Source organism: Peromyscus eremicus, chromosome 19, assembly GCF_949786415.1.
Source record: "Peromyscus eremicus chromosome 19, PerEre_H2_v1, whole genome shotgun sequence".
In the NCBI taxonomy this organism is placed as follows: domain Eukaryota; kingdom Metazoa; phylum Chordata; class Mammalia; order Rodentia; family Cricetidae; genus Peromyscus; species Peromyscus eremicus.
Window position 1 is genome coordinate 48218394 of NC_081435.1, and position 22704 is coordinate 48241097.

At 44.1% G+C, this 22704-nt stretch overlaps 1 protein-coding gene across 6 annotated transcripts in view; it reads right to left on the minus strand.

Moving 5' to 3' along the window:
* Positions 1–13094: 13094 nt before the first annotated feature.
* Positions 13095–22704, minus strand: part of Smim3 (small integral membrane protein 3) — a 51637-nt gene continuing 42027 nt past the window's right edge. For all 6 annotated transcript variants that reach the window (XM_059246637.1, XM_059246636.1, XM_059246635.1 and 3 more), the window contains one exon: positions 13095–14414. In XM_059246637.1, coding sequence (XP_059102620.1) covers positions 14225–14407 — 183 coding nt within the window. In that variant the 5' untranslated portion in view covers positions 14408–14414 and the 3' untranslated portion in view covers positions 13095–14224. The remainder of the gene's footprint in view (positions 14415–22704) is intronic.

A 22704-nucleotide genomic window follows, 5' to 3' on the forward strand; every position in this document is an offset into this window, starting at 1 on the left:
ATTGCCCATCCATTAGTTGATGGACATCTAGACTCTTCATTACCCAGCTAGGGTGAATAGTGTCAGAATGAACATGAAGGAGCACACATCCCTCTGACAGGATATAGAGTCCTTCTTGTTGACAAAAAATAACCAGCACAAGATACATGGGACCTCATCAACACCAGAAGATAACTGAGTCTGCAACATAGAGAACACAGTGCTAAGCACAAAGGCACCTGTGTTCTCTGGCAACTCACTCTCTGTTCTTCCTTTCCACGCCTTTATTCACTCACAGTCATGAGTCAGTTCTTCTCTGATGCATCTAAGGATGAAGACCATGGAAATTGGAGTCCAGCTTCACTACATATTTTAAGAAGTTTAAGGAGAGAATAACCATTGGTTCAGCTGAGTTACACCTGACAAAAGGAAATATTTGGGGGTGCTAAATCTGTATCAGTGATGCATAAAGAAAATATTGATAATATCCCATTAAACATTGCTGAGAGTATGGAGCAGGGATTTCCTGTTTATTCTCAATTATGTTTTTTATGCTAGTGTCTAGGCATTGGGATTGAGAAGATTGTATTTGTACATGTTGCTATCTGGTTTTGTCTTTGTTGGGTGAATATTTTGTTCCTTAGACTCTGTTGTCCTCTCTGGTTCTTAGGAAGTGTGGTGACTGTGTGGTGCCTGGTAGGAAATTCTTCTAGGATCCTAATGGTGGTTACTGGGGATTACAGGTACAAAGTGTTTCTAGATATTGGCAGCTGACACTTAGGAACAGGGATGGGCTGTGACATAGGGCTTAGGGGGTCAACAGAAAGGAAGAAAGCAGAGTGCTACACCAGGATCTGCTTAGGTTCATGGGAATGGGGATAGAGTAAGGAGAGGCTGAAGCGGGTGGTCAGCTGCAGATCCGGGCATGCGACTGGAACGTTGGATTTGGAGGAGAGGATAGAGACACAACGGTCTGCATTCACCTACCTGCTTCTCTGAACAAAGTCTTGTTTGCTTGTTTGCTTTGTTTATTTACTTATTTATTATTTATTTATTTATTATTTTTGTCAATATTTAGGCATACAATTCATTAAACTAGCTTACTTTGAAATAGTAACAACAGCTGAATCTCACCTGAGATGTCTACCCCACAGTTGAGAATGGGTACTGAGCAGATGGAGTAGTGGCTGTCTCACACCAGAGGGGCCAACAGTGCTGTAGCTGCTCAGTCCATGCTCAACACTCTTTTCAGTATCTCTTGGTCATTTGCCTTTCCCCTTTAGAGAACTCTCTGTTCAGTTCCATAACCCATTTTTAATTGGATTGCTTGTTTTCTTGGTGTTTACTTTTTGGAGTTCTCCACATATTCTTTACACTAATCCTCTATCCGATGATGTACTGCTAGTGAAGGGTTTTTCCCATTCTGAATGAAGCCTACAGTAAAGTTTTGTTTTAGTTTTTGTTTTTGTTTGAAAGTATGGAAGTGAAAGGACCAAGCAGATGCCATAACAGGCTGCTTAGTCTTCTCTCAGAGATCAGGCCTCAGTTTCCTGAGACTTGAGCAAGCAGTTTCTGGGAGGGCCATAAACAAAAGACATAATCCTTGCAGTAGCTCCCTTTCTGCACGTATTCTGACTGCTCAAGGTTCAGCTAGTTGTTTACTTTCTGGGACCCCTCACCAACTTAGAGCTACATGCATGGATCAATGTGAACGTGTGAGGCCAGCCAGCCTCCATGGCAGCTCAAGGACAAAGACTGGGACTTGTCCAGGCCTGCCCAAAAATGATAACTGTAACCTCCAACCAGTAAATTCAAAGGTTATACACCCTCACCCAATCATATGACACAAAGACTTGTACCACCCTGCTTGCGGTTTTTCCCTTTAAAAACCCCTCACCCTAAGAGCTCAGGGCCGTCCTCCTCCACCGTGTCGAGTGTTGGACATGGACCAAGCCCAGGCTTGCTTGTTAACACTTAACAACACACTGCCCAGGCTTGCTTGTTAACACTTAACAACACACTTGAAAGTTCTAAAACAAAATAAAACAAACATACCACACTGAAAAGCTTCTGTAAGGCAAAGGATACCTTCAATAGGACAAAACAGAAGCCTATTTAATGGTAAAAGATTTTTACCAACTCCGCATCTGACAGAGGACTAATATCCAAAATATATAAAGAACTCAAGGAACTAGACATCAATAAACCAAATTATCCAATTAAAAAATGGGGTACAGATCTAAACAGAGAATGCTCATCAGAAGAATCTCAAATGGCTGAGAAACACTTAAGGAGATGTTCAACATCCTAAGCCATCAGGGAAATGGAAATCAAAACAATTCAAAGATTCCATCTTATACCTGTCAGAGTGGCTAAGATCAAAAACACAAGTGACAGCTCATGTTGGCAAGGATGTGGAGCAAAGGGAAGACCTTTCCATTGCTGATGGGAGTGCAAACTTGTACAGCCACTTTGGAAATCAATATGACAGTTTCTAAGAAAAGTGGGAATTGACCTATTGCAAGCCACCCCTGGACATATACCCAAAGGACACTCCATCCTATCACAAGAACAATTGCTCAACTTTACTTATAATGGCCAGTAACTGAAAAAAACCTAGATGTCCCTCAACCAAAGAATGGATAAAGAAAATGTGGCATATTTACACAATGGAATGTTACTCAATTGTTAAAAAAAAAAATGACATCATAAAATTTGCAGGTAAATGGATGGAACTAAAGAAAATAAATCATCCTGAGTGAGAAAGACAAACACGGTATGTACTCATTCATAAGTGGATATTAGCTATAAAGTGAAGGATAATCAAGACACAATCCACAGACCCAGAGAGGTTAAGTAAAAAGGAGGGCTCAAGGGGGGACACAAGGATCTCCCTGGGAAGGGGAAAAATAATAGATTTATTGGGTAGACTGGGGGAATGGAACAGGAGGGATCAAGTAGGGGGATGGGGGAAGAGAGTACTGTGAGACATGACTGGAACTGGGAGACATTTTGGTGGTGAGGGAGAAACCAAGTACAATGGAAATTCCCTGGAACCTACGAGAGTGATTCTGGTGAAGACTCCTAATAATGGAGGATACAGAGCCTGAACTGGTTATCTTCTGTAATCAGGCAAGACTTTCAGTGGAGGGATTGGGATACCAACCCAACCACAAAAATTTCTTCCTACAAGATGTGCTAGAGTAAAGGTGGCACAGAACTTGTGGAAGTGGCCAACCAATGACTGGTCTGACTAGAGATCCATTCCACAAGAGGAAGCCTATTGCCACCTAGGGGCAGCTTCCAGAAGTGCAGGGCGCAAAGGAAATCCTAGTAATCCACATACTGTGACTTTTTTATCTGAGGGGGTTAAGGGGAAAAGACACTCAAACACTCTTTATTCTTCTTCTGTATTCTTTATTTTTGTGTTCTTCATTCTCTTTTCTTATCTCTATACAGAAATGTCCCTTCTGTCTCTCTATTGATGTTTTCCTTCTAACTCTATCAATGTTTTCCTCTTAATTCTCTCACTCTTGATGTTTTCCTTTTCTCTCTTTCTTTATTCCTGATGTTTTCCTTCTAATTCTATCTTTATTCTTCCTTATTCTCTTTCTTGATGTTTTCTTTCTCCTTTATCTTCATTCTTTCCCTTACAGCTTATGTACCCCAGCAAAATCTTTCAAGCACTGTAAAAATTTCAATGTGGTTACATTCTATTTTTCAAATGAATGCTTACAATGACTTCAAGTAAAAAAAAAAAACAGCATGTTTTCCATATCCCTTAACATGATTAAACATTTTACATATTAAAGGTGAAAAACGAATTATCCCAAGAACCCATGTTACGTCCATGCCCAAGCAATTTGTTATAGATTAACAGTGTAGGCAAGCAGGTGTTCTTTTACTGACAGGCTGCCTTTCACAGTTAAAAAGAAAGAACCAATCACTTTATTACTTATCTTGAAAGGCAATCTTATAAGTAATCTTAAAGGAATCACAAACCTAAACCATTATATATGAAAAAGAACCAGTCAGCTCTACTTTAAATCTTTAGGGTGCATACCCACTCATCAATAGTTTACACACACACACACACACACACACACACACACACATATATATAAAATCAGGAGATTGAGAGCAGAAATGGGTACAAGGAATTAATCACCACATTTGGTCATCAACCAAACCTAGCAAGAAAGGCACATCAACTAATGATAATTGGGCTGCTTTGTTCTTGTTCCTTGATCTTAAAGAGTTCCTCACTCAACTGTATGCCATTCTGAAACTTTAGATTGTCTTCTTTGTGGGAGACCGCTCCCACCTTTTCAAGGGTTCTTAGGAGGAAAGAGAAAATATTAGAGAGAAAGAGAGACCTAGAAAGACAGAAACAAAGGATAGCTTCAGGAGGACCTGGATCAATACCCAATGGCCACAAAGGTTTATTCAAAAGGCTTTTTATAACATGCCAAGGGGAGAGGCAAAAGACCTCCCCCTTGCAAGATCAAAGCAGACCATACAGCCAAGTGTAGACCCTTCCAAATACCTGGTAAAGCCTGTGACTAAATCATCTCCTTATTCAGCCCTGCTGGGTAAAGCAAGCTCAGATTCTCTGACCCTGAGTAATTTGGGCCTCCACACTTCCTGGGTTTTTCACCTCAAAGCTGTTTAACAAAAAAACATCTTAGTCTAACTTTAAGTTATTTTCAAAGCTTTGTTTCGGCTATGGTGCATTCCAAAACCTATGAACACATCTCCCAACATTAAGATTAGAAAAATTTAAACTAGCTGGGCTACTGGGACTCAACTGTTTTTCTTAATCATTAACCTAAGTCACAGTCTATATGGCTCCTCAAGAAAAACTCATGTGTTCTAGCTGTGTAACACTTCTTTGTTTTATCTTTTATTATCAAAAGTCTATTTAAACTAACATTATTATTATCAATTAGTAAAGCTTAGGAAGAAATCATCTTCATAATAATCCACAGGTAAAAATGTCCAGTAGAAGAGGATATTTCCATGAGATAAACACACTACATTACAGGCAGTGGGGATCTCCCCACACCCATTCACATCATGCCAGATACCAGAGAAAGATGCAGCAGCAAACACATAAAGGCACAGCAGAAGCAAAAGACATTCTGAAGTCTTTGGTCATGGGGCCTTGCCTATCCAAGATTCATCCATCCATTCACCTCCTGGTGGGCTGACACCTTGAACTTCAATTGCCACCTGCTGCTCCTCTGACATGGCCACTGGCATGAGCCCATGCCAGACACTGCCTGAATGGCCAGGAACTAGAGGCTGGATAACCCAGAGACCTAAGATAGAACCAAACACAACTGGCAGGGGAAAAAGTTAATAAAATGATTCCCAGTAATATTCTGCTATACTCATAGACCAGAGCCTAGCATAATTGTCATCAGAGAGGCTTCATCCGGCAACTGATAGGAAGAGATGCAGAAACCCACAGGCAAACATTAAGCAGAGCTCAGAGAATCCTGAGGTAGAAAGGGAGAAAGTATTGTAGGAGCCAGAGAGGTCAAGGACACCACAAGAACATGGCTCACAGAATCAACTAACCAGGGCCCATAGGGACTTACAGAGACTGAAGGGACAATCTGGGAGCCTGTATGGGTCTGACCTAGGTCCTCTGTATATATGTTATGGTTGTGTAGCTTGGTGTTCTTGTGGAACTCCTAACAGTGAGAGCTGAGGCTGTCTCTGACTCTTGCCTGCTTCTGGGACCTTTTCCTCCTACTGGGTTGCCTCATCCAGCCTTGATATGAGGATATGTGCCTAGGCTTATTGTAACCTGTTGTGCCATGTTTTGTTGATATCTCTGGGAGGCCTGCTCTTTTCTGAAGGGAAATGGAGGAGAGGATCTGGGGGAGAGGGGAAGGGACTGGGAGGAGAGGAGGGAGGGGAAACTGTAGTTGGGATATAACATATGAGAGAATTGATTAATTTTTGAAATGATAGAAGAGAGCCCTGAGACCTGACTTTTTAGTGCTGAGGACAAGAAATTCCATGATTCTGCAGGCAGCTAGGGGCCTTATGAATAGCCCTGGACAGGACACTATGATAATCAATGAACACCAACAACTGAACTGACCAAATTGAGACTTTTAAACAAACAATAAAAGAGACTCCCACCTCCTAGTTCATGGGGCTGAGGGATGTGGGGACAACTGAATGAGCCTGAGGATAGAGGGAGTATATAGAGTAATAGAACCACTTGTCCTCCTTTAGGTTTATGTAATTCAAGGCAACACAAGGGACATGAATCTCTGATGAACTGACCGATAGGAGCCATTAGGGAGCCTTGATCACCACAGGATAGGGTCCCATGAATATCAGGAAGACCACAAAGGACAGACATTACAGAGAACTGGGCATGAGAGAGTCAGTGTTCAATGTCCAGCTTCTTAGGCAGATAGAACTGTATTCACAGAGAGCTAGGGGGGCACCATCAGTTATGAGCTTGCTATGCAAGCATGAGGACCTGCAGTTGGGATCCGCAGCACCCACACAGAACTCCAGGTATTGTGACACATCCCTGACACCTGGCCATGGGAGCACGGAGAGAGGAAGATCCCTGGGGCTTGCTGGTGAGACCTGGGGCTGAGTCAGTGAGCCCCAGGTTCAGGGAGAGACCCTGTCTCAAAAATAAGATGGAGGAGCAACTGAAGAAGACAGAAAATGTTTTCTCCATTTTTCCCTATTTCTATTTTTTAATGCTTATACTTTTGATAGAATATTTACTTGGTTGTACTTTAATGTTTTAGTTTTATGTCTCCTCATTCGTTAGTTTAAGATGTATTTTATCATTTTAATCATGTGCATGTGTGTTTATCTATGTGGTGTATACCATGTGTGGGGTTGCATAGACCAGAGGCACCAGATCTTGCAGAGCTGGAGTTACAGGTGGTGTGAGGCACCTGATGTGGGCGCTTGGAAGCAAATCCTGCTCCTTGGAAAGTGCAATATATAATCCTAAACCCTGAGCCATCTCTCTAGTCCCGCCCCCTCAAATGTTTATTTAATTTTGTTTACATTTCTTTTTTCATTATTGGACAATCTTTTTTTACTCTTGTGTCCCCCGACACACACAAATTTTCTTTCTGCTTTATTTTTAACTTTATCTTGTCTTTTTTTTTTTCTTTAAAAACTGATGTTATAGGTCTGGAAAGATGGTTCAGTGGATAAAATATATGATAGGCAAGCTGAGTTCAAGTCCCAGCATCCACATAAAAGCCAAGCATGGTAGCATGCATCAGTAACCCCAGTGCTTGGTAGCTTGCTGGATACCCAGTCCATCTGAAACAGTAAGCTCAAGATTCCTGAGAGACCCTGTCTCAAAACAAGCTGGAAAACAATAAAGGACAAAGTCTGACATTGACTGCTGGCCTCCACACATGCACACACGAGTGGGTGCACTCACAGAGACACAAGAAAAAACTATTTTATGCACAGCACATTATACATTTAGATGATAATGTCCTTTTGTAAGCTTATATAGTAAAAGAATTGGGGAATAGTGAAATGGCTCACACATATCTAGTTTGGGTGAACAACCAAAACCAATGCCAACAGCCTGTTTTGGAGTCTTATGATTTCATTGTCCATACATGCACAGTGTCTGTGTTCAAACCCCTACTTTTTCGTTAACTGTCTTACAAGTAGTGGGATTTCATAGAACAGTGGTTCCCAACCTGGGGGTTGAACAACCCTTTCACAGGGGTCACATATCAGATGCCCTGCGTATCGGATATTTACATTATAATTCATAACAGTAGCAAAATTAGTTATGAAGTAGCAGTGAAAATAACTTTATGATTGGGAGTCACCACATGAGGAACTGTATTAAAGGGTTGTAGCATTAGGAAAACCACCACCGTAGAGGTTTTTCACATATAGCTTTGGTTAACCCATCTCCACACCTTCTTCCTTAACCTTATATGAACCTGATATAAGCACTGGCTGCCCTTCCAAAAGACCTGGGTTTGGTTCCCAGCACCCACATGGCAGCTCATAGCCATCTGTAACTCCAGTGCCAGGAAGATCTGGTGTTCCCTTCTGACCTCTCTAAGCACTGCATGCAAACGGTACACAAACTTGGAGCAAAACACCTTCATGCACATGTAAAAATAAAAATTCTGGCGGGCCAACTGGGCGAGCACCACTACAATGAGCACATATATGGTGGAGAGATGGAAGAGAAAGACAAGAGGGATGGTTCACTGCTGTGGAGGGAGGCAGAGCTGGAGCGGAGACAGCGGTGAGGAACAGGCTGATGTGAGGGGCCTGCACTACCACCTGAGGCCATGTGATGTCTGGGCCACGTTACTACAGGAGGCCATGTCTGTGTCCATGACCCTGCCACAGCTGGGGTCTGTGTTGATGTTCATGGCCAATGTTGCCACCAAGAGCCATGCAGATATCAGTGGTCTGGGCTGCCACCTAAGGCCATGTTGATGTCTGAAGATCATGCTGATCTGGGTGGCCTCTGCTGCCACCTGGGGTGGTGGTGATGTCTAGGCCCGTGCTGTGGCTGAGGGCCATGTCTGTGGCCCATGTTAACCACCAAAAGCCATGAGGATGCCTGTGGTCTGGGCTGCCACCTGAAGCCATGTTGAGACCCAAGGGCAGTGCTGAGCTGACCCTGCCCCTCACCTGCTGCCACACAGCAGCACCAGCAATGGTGTGGGCCTGGGAGAGCTGGCTGTGGTCGTGCAGGAGAGTTGTCCTTGATCATGTGGACTCCGGGAGATGGCGGAACCACACCCACAGTATCTCCATGACTCAGGGCAACAGCCAGATATCCAAGAGGAGTCTTGGTGAGGGTCCAGTACTGATGATGTATCAGATGCCAGAAGCCTTGAACTAGACCACTGACTCACTGCATTGAACATTTGCAAGTAAAGCTCTTTGAACAGAATACTGCATGACACACCACAGCTCCCAGTGCCACTAAGAGGAATGAATATGTGATGGAGAGGCAAGAAAGACAGGGAAGTGGAGTGGTACCAGACAGCTGTGTTGAGTGTAAAAAGGCTGCAGCTAATAGAGGAGCAGGTCATTGCCCAGAGGGGTCCTCAAGATGTTTTTTGTTTGTTTTTGTTTTGTTCTATTTGGGGGGTGAGGTTACAAGGGTGGAGGGCAGACAAGGAAGGACTGGGAAATGAGCAGGATTGGGGGTACATGATGTGAAATTCCAAAAAATCAATTAAAAAATGTGTTTAAAAAAAGAACAAAATAATTGCAGAATGTGAGTTGTAAAGAGATGTGGAGACCAGTCAGTCCCACAGGGTGAAAGGCTCTGTTAGTTTTTTAGCTGCGTTGTGTTCTTACCCTGCAAGGAAATGCCACGAAACACGACAGGATCCGCTAACAAAGAGTTTTATTAAAGGTAAAGGGACAGAGAGTGAACAGGCCTGCGGGAAACACGTGTGTGGAAAAGGAGGAACCAGGAGCATGGCGCCTGATTTTAAAGGCTGGGCGTGGACAGATCAGCGTCACTACTACACGCAAGCGCGTAGATCACATGGCCACGTTGCGCGCTTACGTGGGCAGTGAAACTTCACGCATCTCGGTCCCGCGAGATGCCCTGACCCGGAAATGGCTATCCTGACCTGGGCCTGGCTAGGCGGAAGTGTCCGCCAGGCATATGCGAACACGCCTGACCGTGGGGGCGTGTTGTAAATCTTTCAGGCTCATCTCCAGCTTTACCCTGCTATACAAATAAACGTGAATTTACTTTTCGAAAATAATAATGGATAAATACTTTTAAATGAGTTTATTTTTATTTTACCTCCCTATATGTATCTGATTTGGTTATGAGTTTTTCCACGGTTAGGAACTTTTTTAATTTTTCTTCTACTTTCCTTGCTCTTCTCTCTTCCCCTACATGACTTCTCCACTCTCTCCTTTGTCCCTTCATTTATTTAACTTTGTTTCTCAAATTTTTCTTTTTCCTTGCTCCTCTCCTTTGTCAAAGGGGAAGAGAGAAAAATAAAAGCTTCTTGCTCTGTTTGACCCAGAGGCACTTCCTGTCCTGCTTTTTGGAGCTGACAGTTGCTTTTGCTCCAAAAAGCAGTGGCCAGGCAGCTGCACAGAGGTCGCAAGCAGCATTTGTCCCCGACCACAGAACTGAGTGCAAGCATCGGGACGCCCCGGGGTTTTCCCTCTCGCGTCCCCAGTGCCTGGTAACTGAGTCGGATGCTTAAGCTTTTGTTTCTATTTCCAGAACCAGGACGGGGGCACCGAGCAAAAGAAAGTGTTTGGGAATCAGCTATGGAAAAGGGCGCCGAAGGAAACAATTCCAGAAAGTTGTCCAGGGACAGCGGGGCTCAGCCCCAAGTTAAGAGGAACCCGCTTTTTCCATAAACCGGATGTACATGCCGAAAGCTTTGCAAAGTGGGGAAGAGGCGGCGGGCTGCACTGGTGTAAAGCTGTCCACTAGATGGAGCAAGGTTGAAAGGGCTTCCACTAGGACGGGCAAGCTTAGGAAACTGATTCTGCTGGCACCAATAGAAAAACGCCAGGCCGGAAAAAAAAATGGCTGCCTTCACCACGTCCAAAAGAAATCAGTGTTCTCCGTAAAGGCATAATAATCAAACCCTCCAGAACACCATTCAAAACTGCCATTCACATGAAGAAAAAGCAAGGGCATTCAGAACATCGCTCAGAGAAAAAGTTAATAGACCTACCAAAATTTGCTTTAAAAAAAAAGTTGATAAAATGAAAAAAAAAAAGTTACTGACTTGGAGAAAATATTTGCAAGTTAAGAATCAGACTTTATGCACAACATATAAAGATTTCCTTAAACTCAATAGTAAGAAAACAAGCAACTCGATTTTGTAAACAGGGCTAAAACTTCAACAGACATATTAGCAGAAAGAAACACCCATGACAAATAAGCACTAATTCAAGTGAAAAGTTCACACACCAGCTACAGTGGGCAAGGATTCCAAATGTCATTTAAGACACTTAGCAAGTATAACCTCACCTCATGCTGCTGGGAATGTGCCCATTAGGAAATAGCCTGCCCGTCTTAGAAAACATAAATTCCACGTTAACCAGCATTGCTGATGCTAGGTACTTACCAAAGAAAAATAAAGCCGGGTTAGTGAGACGCCTCAGCCGGTAAAGGCGCTTGCGGCCAAACCTGACACCTCAGTTCAATCCCTGGGACCCACGTGCTCAGGAGAGAACTAATGTCAGCAGGTTGAACTCTCGCCTCCACCTACATGTATAATACGTATATGCATAAATTAATATGTAAAAACAATTAAGGACGAATCAAAGGTTGTGTTCATATAAAACTATACGAAGGGCTGGAGAGATGGCTCGGTGGGTAAGAGCATCCTGTGTAAGCATGGGGACTTGCGTTCAAATCTCAAGTGTGTGCCAGTAACCCCACTGGGAGTTGAGGGGAAGAAACAGGCAGAGCCCAGGAACTTGCTGGCCAGCCAGCTTGTCTAAAATGGAAAGCCGATAATTAAGAGACGCTGTCTCAGGCAATAAGTTAGAGAATGACAGAGGATGACTATACCAAGCCTTCTCTGCCCTCTGAATGTTCACACAAAGGTACATACACTCAAATGCATGCACCACACACAAATACCACACACACACACACACACACACACACACACAATTTTAAAACCTCTGCATATGTAATGATCATGGTTGCTTAATTCAGAAGAAGAATTTGAAAGCCATCCATATGCTCATCTGCTAATGGGTAAGCAGGATACGGCACAAGCCTGTAGTAAAACAGAACCGAGTGGATACACAGAATAAAGTACTTCTGAAAGCATACGTTTTCAAAGAAACAAGCCTCGAAGACACACACACTCCAGCTTTGGTCCTAACATTCCAGAAAAGGCAAAAAAACAAACAAAAAAAAAAAAATACACTGTCAGAGAACGGATCGGTGGCCCTGAATCAGGAAGACAGGCGATTTTATGAACAGGAAGAACACACAGAGTCTTAGTGCTGCAGAACCGCTCTGTACACCGTTTGTGAACAGCTGTTTCTGAAGGTCCCTCTACGACGTTTGGAACCAGCTCCTCCATGCTTTCCCGATGATGAACTGAAACTGAGCCACGAGAAACCTTTCCTCCTTCCCGTGGGGTCAGGTGCTTCTGTGACAGTGGTGCAACCCAACACCCAGCCCAAGTGGACCGAGACACATTCCTTCTGCCAGCCTCCCCACGCCCCCTTAACTTTTGCCGCTTTACTACAGTGCTGTCCGTGGGAAGCTTGTTTGTTCTCTCTGCTTTGGCTTCCGGATAGCCTGCTCACTCCTTAGCCTGTGTGACTGGACCCTTCCTTCATACTGCGTGGGCCCTTCAATCTCCTTGCTTCTGTCTTCTCCTTCTCTGCCCCTTACACTCCTACTTAGCATCCTCCGGGCTCTGGACTTAGCACCTCACTCCACACTGCGGAGAGTGATCCTGTCCACTGAGAACCGGATGAGTCCCGCATTCGATAGATGGTACCCGCAGTGCTGGGCACAGAAACAGGGATGCAGGTCATGATAACAGAGGTAGCCAGGATGATGAGGACAGGACCATACTTCGTATCTTCCAAACCATAACTACAACTGCAAACTCCTTCCCAAGGAACTGAAGGAGACTGCCAACTGCATCCTGAAGGAAGGGCCCAGAGCTCTGTGGTAAAGCCGTTGCCTAGCGTGAACACAGCCCTGAATTGACAGCAGAACTGAAAAAGCAAAACACAGTTGAGTTGAATCCTTTTATCTAAGTTCTGAGTTCAGGTAGGTGTTCTTTTTTTAATATATATTTTTTTATTAAGATATTTTTCTATTCATTTTACATACCAAGCACAGATTCTGCTGTCCTCCCTCCTCCCGCCCCCCAGCCTTTCCCCCCAACCCAAGGCAAGGTCTCCCATGGGGAGTCAGCAGAGCCTGATACATTCAGTTGAGGCAGGTCCAAGCCCCTCCTTCCTGCACCAAGGCTGCACAAAGTGTCCCACCATAGGCACTAGGTTCCAAAAAGCCAGCTCATGCACTACGGACAGGTCCCGATCCCACTGCCTGGGAGCCCCAGGTAGGTATTCTTAAAAGAAAAACTTCACACATGTTCAGTGCGGCACTTTATTGGAAACTGGATGCATACATCAAGGAAGTAAGATCAAAGTCAGCATCATTTGACACAATACTATCCTAATATCTATGCTATCTTCTTACATAACAATAGATCCCAAGATGCCCCTGACTTGGGTATCAAAGGGCAAGCTTTAATAGTCTAGAAATATCTCTATATAAATATAAACCATAGCATCTGAAATAACCATCGTTGTTTTGAGTAAGGTTCAAGAGTCCTGGGAAACCTCTTAAAATAATAAGTACTTTAGATGGCTGCTGGAGCTGGAAGGGCTTGTAACTCAGTGACAGAACACGGCCCCGAGTTCTCCAGTGCCACAAACAAAAATGACTAAACAAAAGCACGAAGATAATGACAACAAAGTTCAGGCAGAGGGAAATTCTCTCCTGGGGGGCACACGAAGGGGCTGGAATGCTGAGCAGAAAACTCAGCCACCCTGCATTTCCAACACTGCTTGAGAGTCAAAGCTAACAGAGACGTGAGACTCAGTGCAGAAAGCAAGTCACTGCACCAACCTTGGGCACTGTTAAATTATGGCAAAGCTCTCCTTCGGGTCACACGGGGCAGAGATTGGCAGAGAAGTTTGTGAAACCTGTGCTCATCTCTCTCTCTCTCTGCCGTACCAGCTCCTTCTCCCCAACAGAGGAAAACGGAAGAAGTCTCACAAATCAAAAGTTTGATCTGCTGAGGATGGGGTAGACGTCCATGGTTTGGTGTGAGGGGCCCTGGCCAAAGCTGCTCTTTCCCAGTCTCCCTCACCTCCTTTACCATCAGCAGCTTCAAGGATCTTTGCTTCTGCAGTTTCTCACTACACGGCACACATCTGTGTGGCTTCACTGCTCACAAACAGCGTTCACTTCCATTAAGTCACATGGTTCTCAACCCTGTGAAGCGGGAGGCAGAGACCATGACCCCTGGTTGAAAGCTAAGGAGCCTGGTACCCACAGCGTTAGGTCCCTTGGTCAAATCCACACTGTCAGCCAGCTGCAGAATCAAAACTAAACTGCAAGTCCAACTCCTGCGTCTTCTCCACTGTCTCTCTGAGAAGAGGCTGGGGGAGAGACCTGTGTGTGTCCTTATCACACGCCATCCCACTTTCAATGGTCTCAGACAGCCCCATTGAGAACCGGATGAGTCCGCATTCGATAGATGATGACTGCAGTGGCCGGGCACAGAAACAAGGAGGTCATGACGACGATGGTAGCCAGGATGATGAGGACAATGGCCCAGATATCCAGGATGTGCTTGGGAAGCAGGACATCCACAGGTGATTGGCTGATAGCATCCATGTCGGCCCTGGAAGGGACAGGAAAGGAAAGTCAATTTCGAGCACCCTCTCCCTGCCACCCTCCTAGGAAGGAGATCTCCAGAAGTCAGAGTTGCTGTGATCATTAGTGGTGTGATGTCATCATTTGCCACAGCATCCCATTACCAAGAACATGCAAAACACTTTTTAATATTTCTTTTTATTACGTGTGTGTGCACAGAAGTGCACATGTCTGCATTCATACATGTTTCTGCAGAGACCAAAAGATGATGTCAGGTCCCCTGTAACTGGCGTTATAAGTGGTTCTGAGCCGCCTGACCTGTGGGCTGTGTCCTCTGCAAAAGCAGCAAGTACTCTTAACCACATAGCCACCTCTCCTGCCCCTTATGCAAGGCACTTTATGACTACTAATTCATTCTATCCTCATATCAATTACCAATCCAATGATGAGGGACTCCAATAACTATTCGTGTTAGGTTTCTTAGCCTTTATCTTCAGTTATTCCCATGATTCCCATATTCCATGGATTGACAAAGGAAATCAAAGCCATGTAGATGTCATGAATTTGGCCTAGGAAATAAACCCAGATAGATGGAACTTTTCATGCTTATTGTTTAAACTACCAGTCTGTTTCCCTCATCCATAAAGTGATAGTTCACTGTTTTTGCTGTGTCCCATTGCTTTTTTAGGGGGGAGGAAGAGTATGTGTGTACATATGCACATGAACATGTATGTTCTGTGTATGGAAGATATAGGAGAAGGACAACCTTGAATATCATTCCTCAGGTATTATCTATCTTGCTTTGGGGTGTTTTTTTGTTTTTTTTTTTAATAACAGCCGTATTTTTTTTAATTAGGCAGGAAGTAGAAAAAAAAGCCCCTATACATATTCAAGGCATCTTTGGGTTTCATGGGGTTAAGGAAGACAAAGTGTTTGGAAGATCCAAGTGAGCCCTGAATTTTATACTGTGGCCCTCACAGCCCTCATCTCGGCAGAACCTAGTGTTATGCACTGGAAACTGGGGCAGGAAAAACTCCACTTTCATTCCTCTTCTTAAAACTGTTGACAGCCACGTGGTAACAGAGAGACACAAGCAAGAACAGTAGCACACAAAGCACTGTGGGAAAGCTGGCAGAGCACATCTGTAACCATCCTAACCAGCCCCACTCAGCTCCAGCTACCATGCACAGCATGGTTTCCGAGTCGGGGTCTCTCACTGGGACCTAGGGCTTGTAGATTCAGCTTGGCAGACTGCCAGCAAGCTCCAGGGATCTGCCTGCCTCTGGCTCCCTGGCTCTGGGATTATAAGCGTGCACTACCACACCCAGCTTTCTACACAGACACTGGGAATTGGACTTAGGTCCTGTTGTTTGTGGCAAGCACTCTAACAAATGAGGCAACTTTCTTTTTTCTACAGAAAGCCTGCCTACTTATTCCTTGTGGGTTCCTTGGGACATCCACCAAGCACAAGGATGGAGATCTGACTTAGGCATAGCATGGAGAATCTCAATAACCACATTTGGGAATACGCAAGGGACTCAGACTGGTCCACCAAAGTCTTCTCCAGTACTTTTATGCCCAAGCTCTTGGGGAAAGGGTGGGGGTGGCTAAACTGAAAGGCTGTGTATCTGGAAAGGGTGGGGCTCTTTTGTTCACAGGTAGAGCGCCTGTCTTAAACACAGGTAGAGCACCTGTTTTAAACACAGGTAGAGCGCCTGTCTTAAACACAGGTAGAGCGCCTGTCTTAGAGTTGAACATAGGTAGAGCGCCTGTCTTAAACACAGGTAGAGCGCCTGTCTTAAACACAGGTAGAGCGCCTGTCTTAAACACAGGTAGAGCCTTGATAGCTATCATCTGGTGTCACTCGACAGTGAGCACCTGAACCAAGCCACGTTTGATGCCATTTGCAACCCTAGACATGCCAAACATACGAGCCAGCCAATAATTTCCAGGTTCTGTTTAAACCAATGTCCATTTGGTATCTTCTCTTGGCAGCTTTAAAAAAAAAAAAGAAAGAAAGAAAGTTCAACATGCCTGTAATACAAGTGCTTGAGAAGATAAGGCAAAAAGATCAGGAGTTTGAGGCCAGCCTGGGCTACAATGTAGCAAGACCTTGCCAAAAAAATTAACTAAATTCAGATAGGTAAGACATTCTGTTTCACAATGTCTCAGTGTCTTGGTAGTTGTTCTCAAAGCACCTCAGGCCAAAGAAGTATCTTGCAATTCCGTGTACTAAGTAGTTAGGTTCAAACAATCAAATAGGTATTTCTGTCCTAACAAGTTAGTATGCATGTACCTGTTGAGCACTGTTGCATGTGTGTGTGTGTGTGTGTGTGTGTGTGTGTGTGTGTGTGTGTGTGTAGGTACCCTCAGATGCTAGAGGCATGGATTTCCCCAGATATTAGCTTTGAGAATCAAACTCTGGTCCTCTGGAAGATCAATAAATGCTATTAACTGCAGAGCCATCTCTCCAGCCCCTGTGAAACTTTTTAAACTTTGGGATATGACTAGACAATGCCATCTTCTTCTCCTAGTCTACATTAATTTTTGTCCAGAACTAACATATCAATAGCAACCATCAGAAACAGCTGCATGGAATACCATCTCCAAAAACAACATAGAAAGTTCAATGTTAAACTTGATCTAGCAGTTAAGTAGTCTGGGAGAATTTCACCATCACTATTTCTGTCAAAAATGTTACCGGTAAGGAAAAGGGGCTGACAAATGAGACCTCATGAAACGTCAAAGTTCAGGACAACAGTAAAAACTGAGTAAAGAGACAGCCTACAGAATGGGAGGAAATCCTCACCAGCAAACAAACTGACAGAGGATTAATAACTAGAATACACAAGGAACTCAGGAGGAAAAGTAACCAACAAGAAAACATATAACCAGTCAGAAATGGCCTGTGGAACCGAGCAGAGTTCTTAAAGGAGAAACACAAATGGCCAATAAATATTGTTTTAAGTGGTAAATACCCATAGGCATCAGGGAAATATAAATTACATCTACTTGGAGATTCCATCTCACCCCAGTTAGAATGGCTATCATTAAAAAAAAGAGAGAGAGAGAGAACAAATTCTGAGAGGATGAGGATGTGTGTGAAAGAAAGTCCTTATCCACTGTTGGTGGGAGATGTGGCCACCATGGAAATTGGTCTAGAGGCTTCAAATAAATAAATAAATAAATAAATAAATAAATACGAGGCAAGCAAATCTCTGTGAGTTAGAGACCAGCCTGATCTACATAATGAATCCCAGGCCAGCCAGGAATACCCAGTGAGAGCCTGTCTCCAAAATAACAATCATATGACCCAGCTATACCACTCCTGGGCATATATACAAAGGACCGGATATTCGACCACAGAGACTCTTGCACATCACCCATGTTTGTTGCTGTGCTTCTCATAATAGCAAGGAAATGCAGCCAGCCTAAATGTCCATCAACTGATGAATGGATAATAATTACATAGTACATCTACACAATGGAATTGCATTCAGTGATAAAAAAAAAAAACAAAGCTACGATATTTGCAGGGGTATGTATGAAACAAGAAAAATACACATTCTCTTAACATGAAGATCCTAACTTCCAACTTTTACACATTTGCATTTATGTAGAAGCCAGAAAACTAGTAAGTAACCTGTGGAAAGGGGGGAAAGAGGCTTTAAGGGGTGAGGGTAACAGAACATGTGTGATACGGAAGTGGAAGAAGGAATACTGGGGTGAAATGTTTAGACAGGGAGGGAGCAAGGGAGATGAGGCAGAGTAGCAGACCGGGAAGACCATAATTAAAGAGTAAATTAAAAATGCATGAAAGGGTCAAAAGGAAAGCTGACACAGGGTAGAATAATTTTAAAATCTATTTTTTAAGTATTTGAGTAGAGGTACCCTTCATGAGAGGATAAAGCTGTTCTCAGAAGCCAATGACTTATTAAATGAAATCTCAGTGCCAGACAGTAGGTTACTTTCCTACAAGCTGTTAGTCACGAAGGCCCTTGAAGCTCCCAAAAAACGCAAGCAGAGTGCCCCTGCTGTTGGTTCCCCACCAGACCTAGATATTAGGACCCCACCACTAAAGACGCACATGATCCGGCCACGGGACAGACAGAAATCAAGGCAGACCTGGGATGAAGCCTCCTCCCTTCAGCCTAGCCCTCAGTGCTGGAAGGCTCTATGCTGGGGGAGCTGTCATCAACAGTCTCACTGAGCTGTAGATGATTCTGAGTGCAAGCAACATTACCAACCAGCCAAGCAAGACGTGCCCACTGGTGCAGTGGCGGCAAATCCAGCGCAGGAATAAGCAGCCAGCTTCTGATTGGACTTTAAGGCCCACCCACATGAGAGAATTCACATCTGAAACTATAAACTCAGTCAAAAGCTCATGGGGATGGGGAGCTCCTGGGCTCTAGTGGGGAAGCCGCTGCTCTGGTGCTAAATTATCATGACATGTCCATCAAACTGCCTTCTAAATAATTATGTTTATACCCATAAATTACTGCTGTTCTCAGAGAAGCTTCTTTTTATAGTAGACAGCACTAACTGCAGAGCCTCATAACTGGTCAAAGTGCAGAACATGACTATTGAATGTCGCCGTAAATAAAACATTTATGTCACGCCCTATGAAGGTCCCGGAAACACAGCAGAAGAGGGGGGCAGAAAGAACGGAAGAGCCAGAGGAAGCCTAAGACTGTGGTGGAATGTTGTCTTCTGGGTAGAACATGGCCACTGCACTCTTGATATCAAAGCAGCTGTTACCTGCACAAGACCTGCACGACACTGGGCCCATCGATACCCTGCCATGGATAGGTGAGGGGTTCACGAAGTCTCCCCTTCCCGGAGGATCTATAGGCAGTCAATGGCTGTGGGGAAGACATTTTCTTCAGTGGTGTGGTCATCAGTAAGACGCCCATGCTCCTGAAAATAATTTTCCACCCATGTTCCCCTAAACAACCGCAATGAAACTCACTGGGTCACTGAAATATAGAGGGATCTGGTGAGGTGGCTCAGCAGGTAAGGGAACTTGCTCTCCCCACTGACCATCTGAGTTCAATCCTTGGGATTCACACAGTGGAAGAGGAGAGAAAGAAATCGCCCAAGTTGTCCTCTGACCTCCACATATGCACCACGGTGTCCTCAAGTGTGTGGTGCGCACATACACACACACACACACACACACACACACACACAAGTAAACATCTTTTTTTTATTTTTCTTAAAGACATGAAAGTAGAAGTAGGGGTTAGTTAGGAAAAGGATCAGAGGAATTAAGAGGGAAACGAGAGAGCAATAAGAATGTGATCAAAATAGATTATACATATACATGAGAATGTCATAATTAACCCTATTATGTATGATTATATATGTTAATAAAAACAAAATGAAGTCTGGCATGTGCAGAGAAAAATATATTAAGAACCTACAGCTCCCTTGTTTTCCCTTCAGTGAGTTGACTATGGCTCCCCAGGTCACCTCACTGCACAGCTCGAGACCAACAATGCAGTGCACTCTGTCCAGACGGCGTGAGGCTAGCACAACCTCCTACAGCCCGTCTAATCTAAGATCTCTAATTCTATGACTCCAGGTCCCAACAAAATTCCCAATTCCACCCTTATTTCCTTTTTCCCTAACCACCAGCTTGTCTTTCCTAATGCCTCTGATTCAGTGCCCCTGTTACCACTCTCTGGTAGTACCCATCACACCCAGGACCAGTAGAGAACCCAACATATACATACTGTACAATGGATACAATTAAAATGTCCACTAATAATAAGATTAAATGGGGAATATCCATATGCTATGGTTTAGATATAGACTGGATGTGTCCTCCATGGATCCCTGTGTTAATCTAATCTCCATTTCTAGAGATTCAGAAGGTAGAAAGTTAATTCAATGATAATGTTTTGAAGTGGAGCCCTTGAAAGCTGGGCATGTTAGCACAGGCCTGTAACTCAGTAGTTCAGAGACAGACATAAGAGGAACTCAAGTTTGAAGCCAGCCTAAGCTACACAGAGATGTTATCTGAGGGGGGGCGGTGAGAGAAAGGGAGAAATAAGGAAAGGAGGGGATAATCTGACACTGATGAACTCCAAAATATTTTTAAGATTTATTTTTTTAATTTATGTGTATGAGTGTTTTTGGTTGCATGTACATCTGTGTACCACCTATGTGCAGTGCCCATGGAGGCCAGAAGACGAGTGGGATCCCTTGGAACTGGAGTTAGAGGCAGTTGTGAACTACCATGTGGGTGCTGTGGAAATCAAACCCAGGTCCTCTGCAAGAGCAACAAGTGCTCTTAACTGCTGCATCAATCCAGCTCCACCCACCCCACCTGCTGCCAATATTTTCTTAAAACAAAGTCTCATGTGACTAGGCTGGCCTTGAATCTGCTATGTAGCCAAAGATGACCTCCACCTCCAGAGTGCTGGGCTCACCCGTGTGCATTATGCTCAATTCACACAGTGCCAGAGAGCAAACACCTGACCTGCTGCGCTACATCCTCAGCCCCCACCTAAATAATTTAAGTGGGAAAAAAGGATAAATAAGGTACAAGATAATATGTATAGGGTTTAGATTTTGTAAATTGAGTAGATGGGAAAGTAAGGACACAACCACGGAAAATATTTGTGAGAGTAATCCATCCAAAGAAAGGGTTAATAGCGGTCACCTTCTGGTAGAGTTCACCAACAAGATGCTTTTGCTTTCTATTTTTTGTGCTATTAGGTCACTTGAATTTTCTAAACATGAGCATGTATTGTAATCTCTTTATCTTGACTGAATAGAGGGGAAAATAGAATTGGAGAGGAAGTTCTTCCTGGTTTTCTGTGCTGAAAGGATAAATACATGTATAATTTTTAAATAAAATTAAGACTTGAGACTAGATCAAGAGTCACCAAATGGTATAGACTATGGGAAGTAAGAATCACCTTAGGATACAACAACAACAAAAACACTGCTTTCTGGGCCTCAGCCTTGACTTACTGAAAAATTAAAGGATAATGGGAGACAGTTTGGCCTGTCACCCAGGCGATCTGAATACACAGCCAGGTTTGGGCCCTGGGGTCTCAGGCCTTTTCCAGCACTAAGATTTGAGAATCGGCCTGTGTGCCTCACAGCCAGGCTGCTCAGACTTGATGATCAGGGAGCCTCTGGCAGGAGGCCCAGCACCAGGACTGTCAGGCTGGGGCCTGCAGAGAAGGGAGAGACACAGGCTGCTTGACTCAGTCACAGAGATGGAGTCACTTTCTCCAAAGTCGAAGACACAGAAGCTTGAGTCACAGGAGACACAAACTGTTCAAGACGCATGGGGGTGGAAGAAATCACTCTGTGGTCTCCTGATTGCATCAGCAGTTAGCCTGCCTTGGGCCAGAGGAACCCCACAAAAGTCTTCCAGGAAGCCTATTAACATCAAACAGTCTCTGAAACTTCAAATGCCGGGAACACAACTTCCCTGACAGATCTTTCATAAGCAAAACCTGTCATTTACAGTAAAGCAGGCTTCAGGGCTCATCCACAATAAGAAAATATGGACTATGAAAGTGTGAGCCAGTCCTGTTTCAGAGGGTGTGAAGGGGAGGTCTTCAGCACTCCTAGCCCTTCTGAAGTAAGAATTAAATCCCACTCCACAGAAGAGAATCCATGCCTGGTATTGCACACTCAGTCAAACACATATTCTAATCATACCCCTGCTCCTACAAAACTAAGCAAGCAAGACACGTAAATAAATATTGTTTATAACCCACACCCAAGACTATACCAGCATTGCTCTGGTGCAAATGAAGTGATGGGTTATGAGTTCTGTGTACATTTGAGTACATGCACACACACATGTGTATGTGGGGGGCAGTGTGCATGAGCCACCAAGTGTGCGTGGAGAAGCAAGAGGTCCATGTCATACGTCTTCTCTGTCAATCTCCAACTTATTTTTTGAAACAAGGTCTTTCACTAAACTGGAGCTCACAGTTTAATTTTTACTAGACCGTCTGGCCACCAGGCCCCCGGATCCTCCTGGCTCCACCTCCTGGCTCTGAGATTACAGGCATGCAATGCCACACCCACCTTTTTTACCTGGGTGCTAGGGATCTGAACTCAAGTCTTCCCCATTTTGTGGCAAGTGCTTTAACAGATGAATCATCTCCCCAGCACAAATGAAACTGTTTTTAAACTCAAAGTGTGGGCAGGAGACAGAGCTCCATTGAGGTGCTTACTCTGCATGAGCAAAGGATCCAGCATAAATTGGGCACGGAGGAGAATGCCTTTAGTCTCAGCTTGTAGGAGGTGGAGACAGGAGGGTCAGAAGCTCCTGGTCATCTTACATG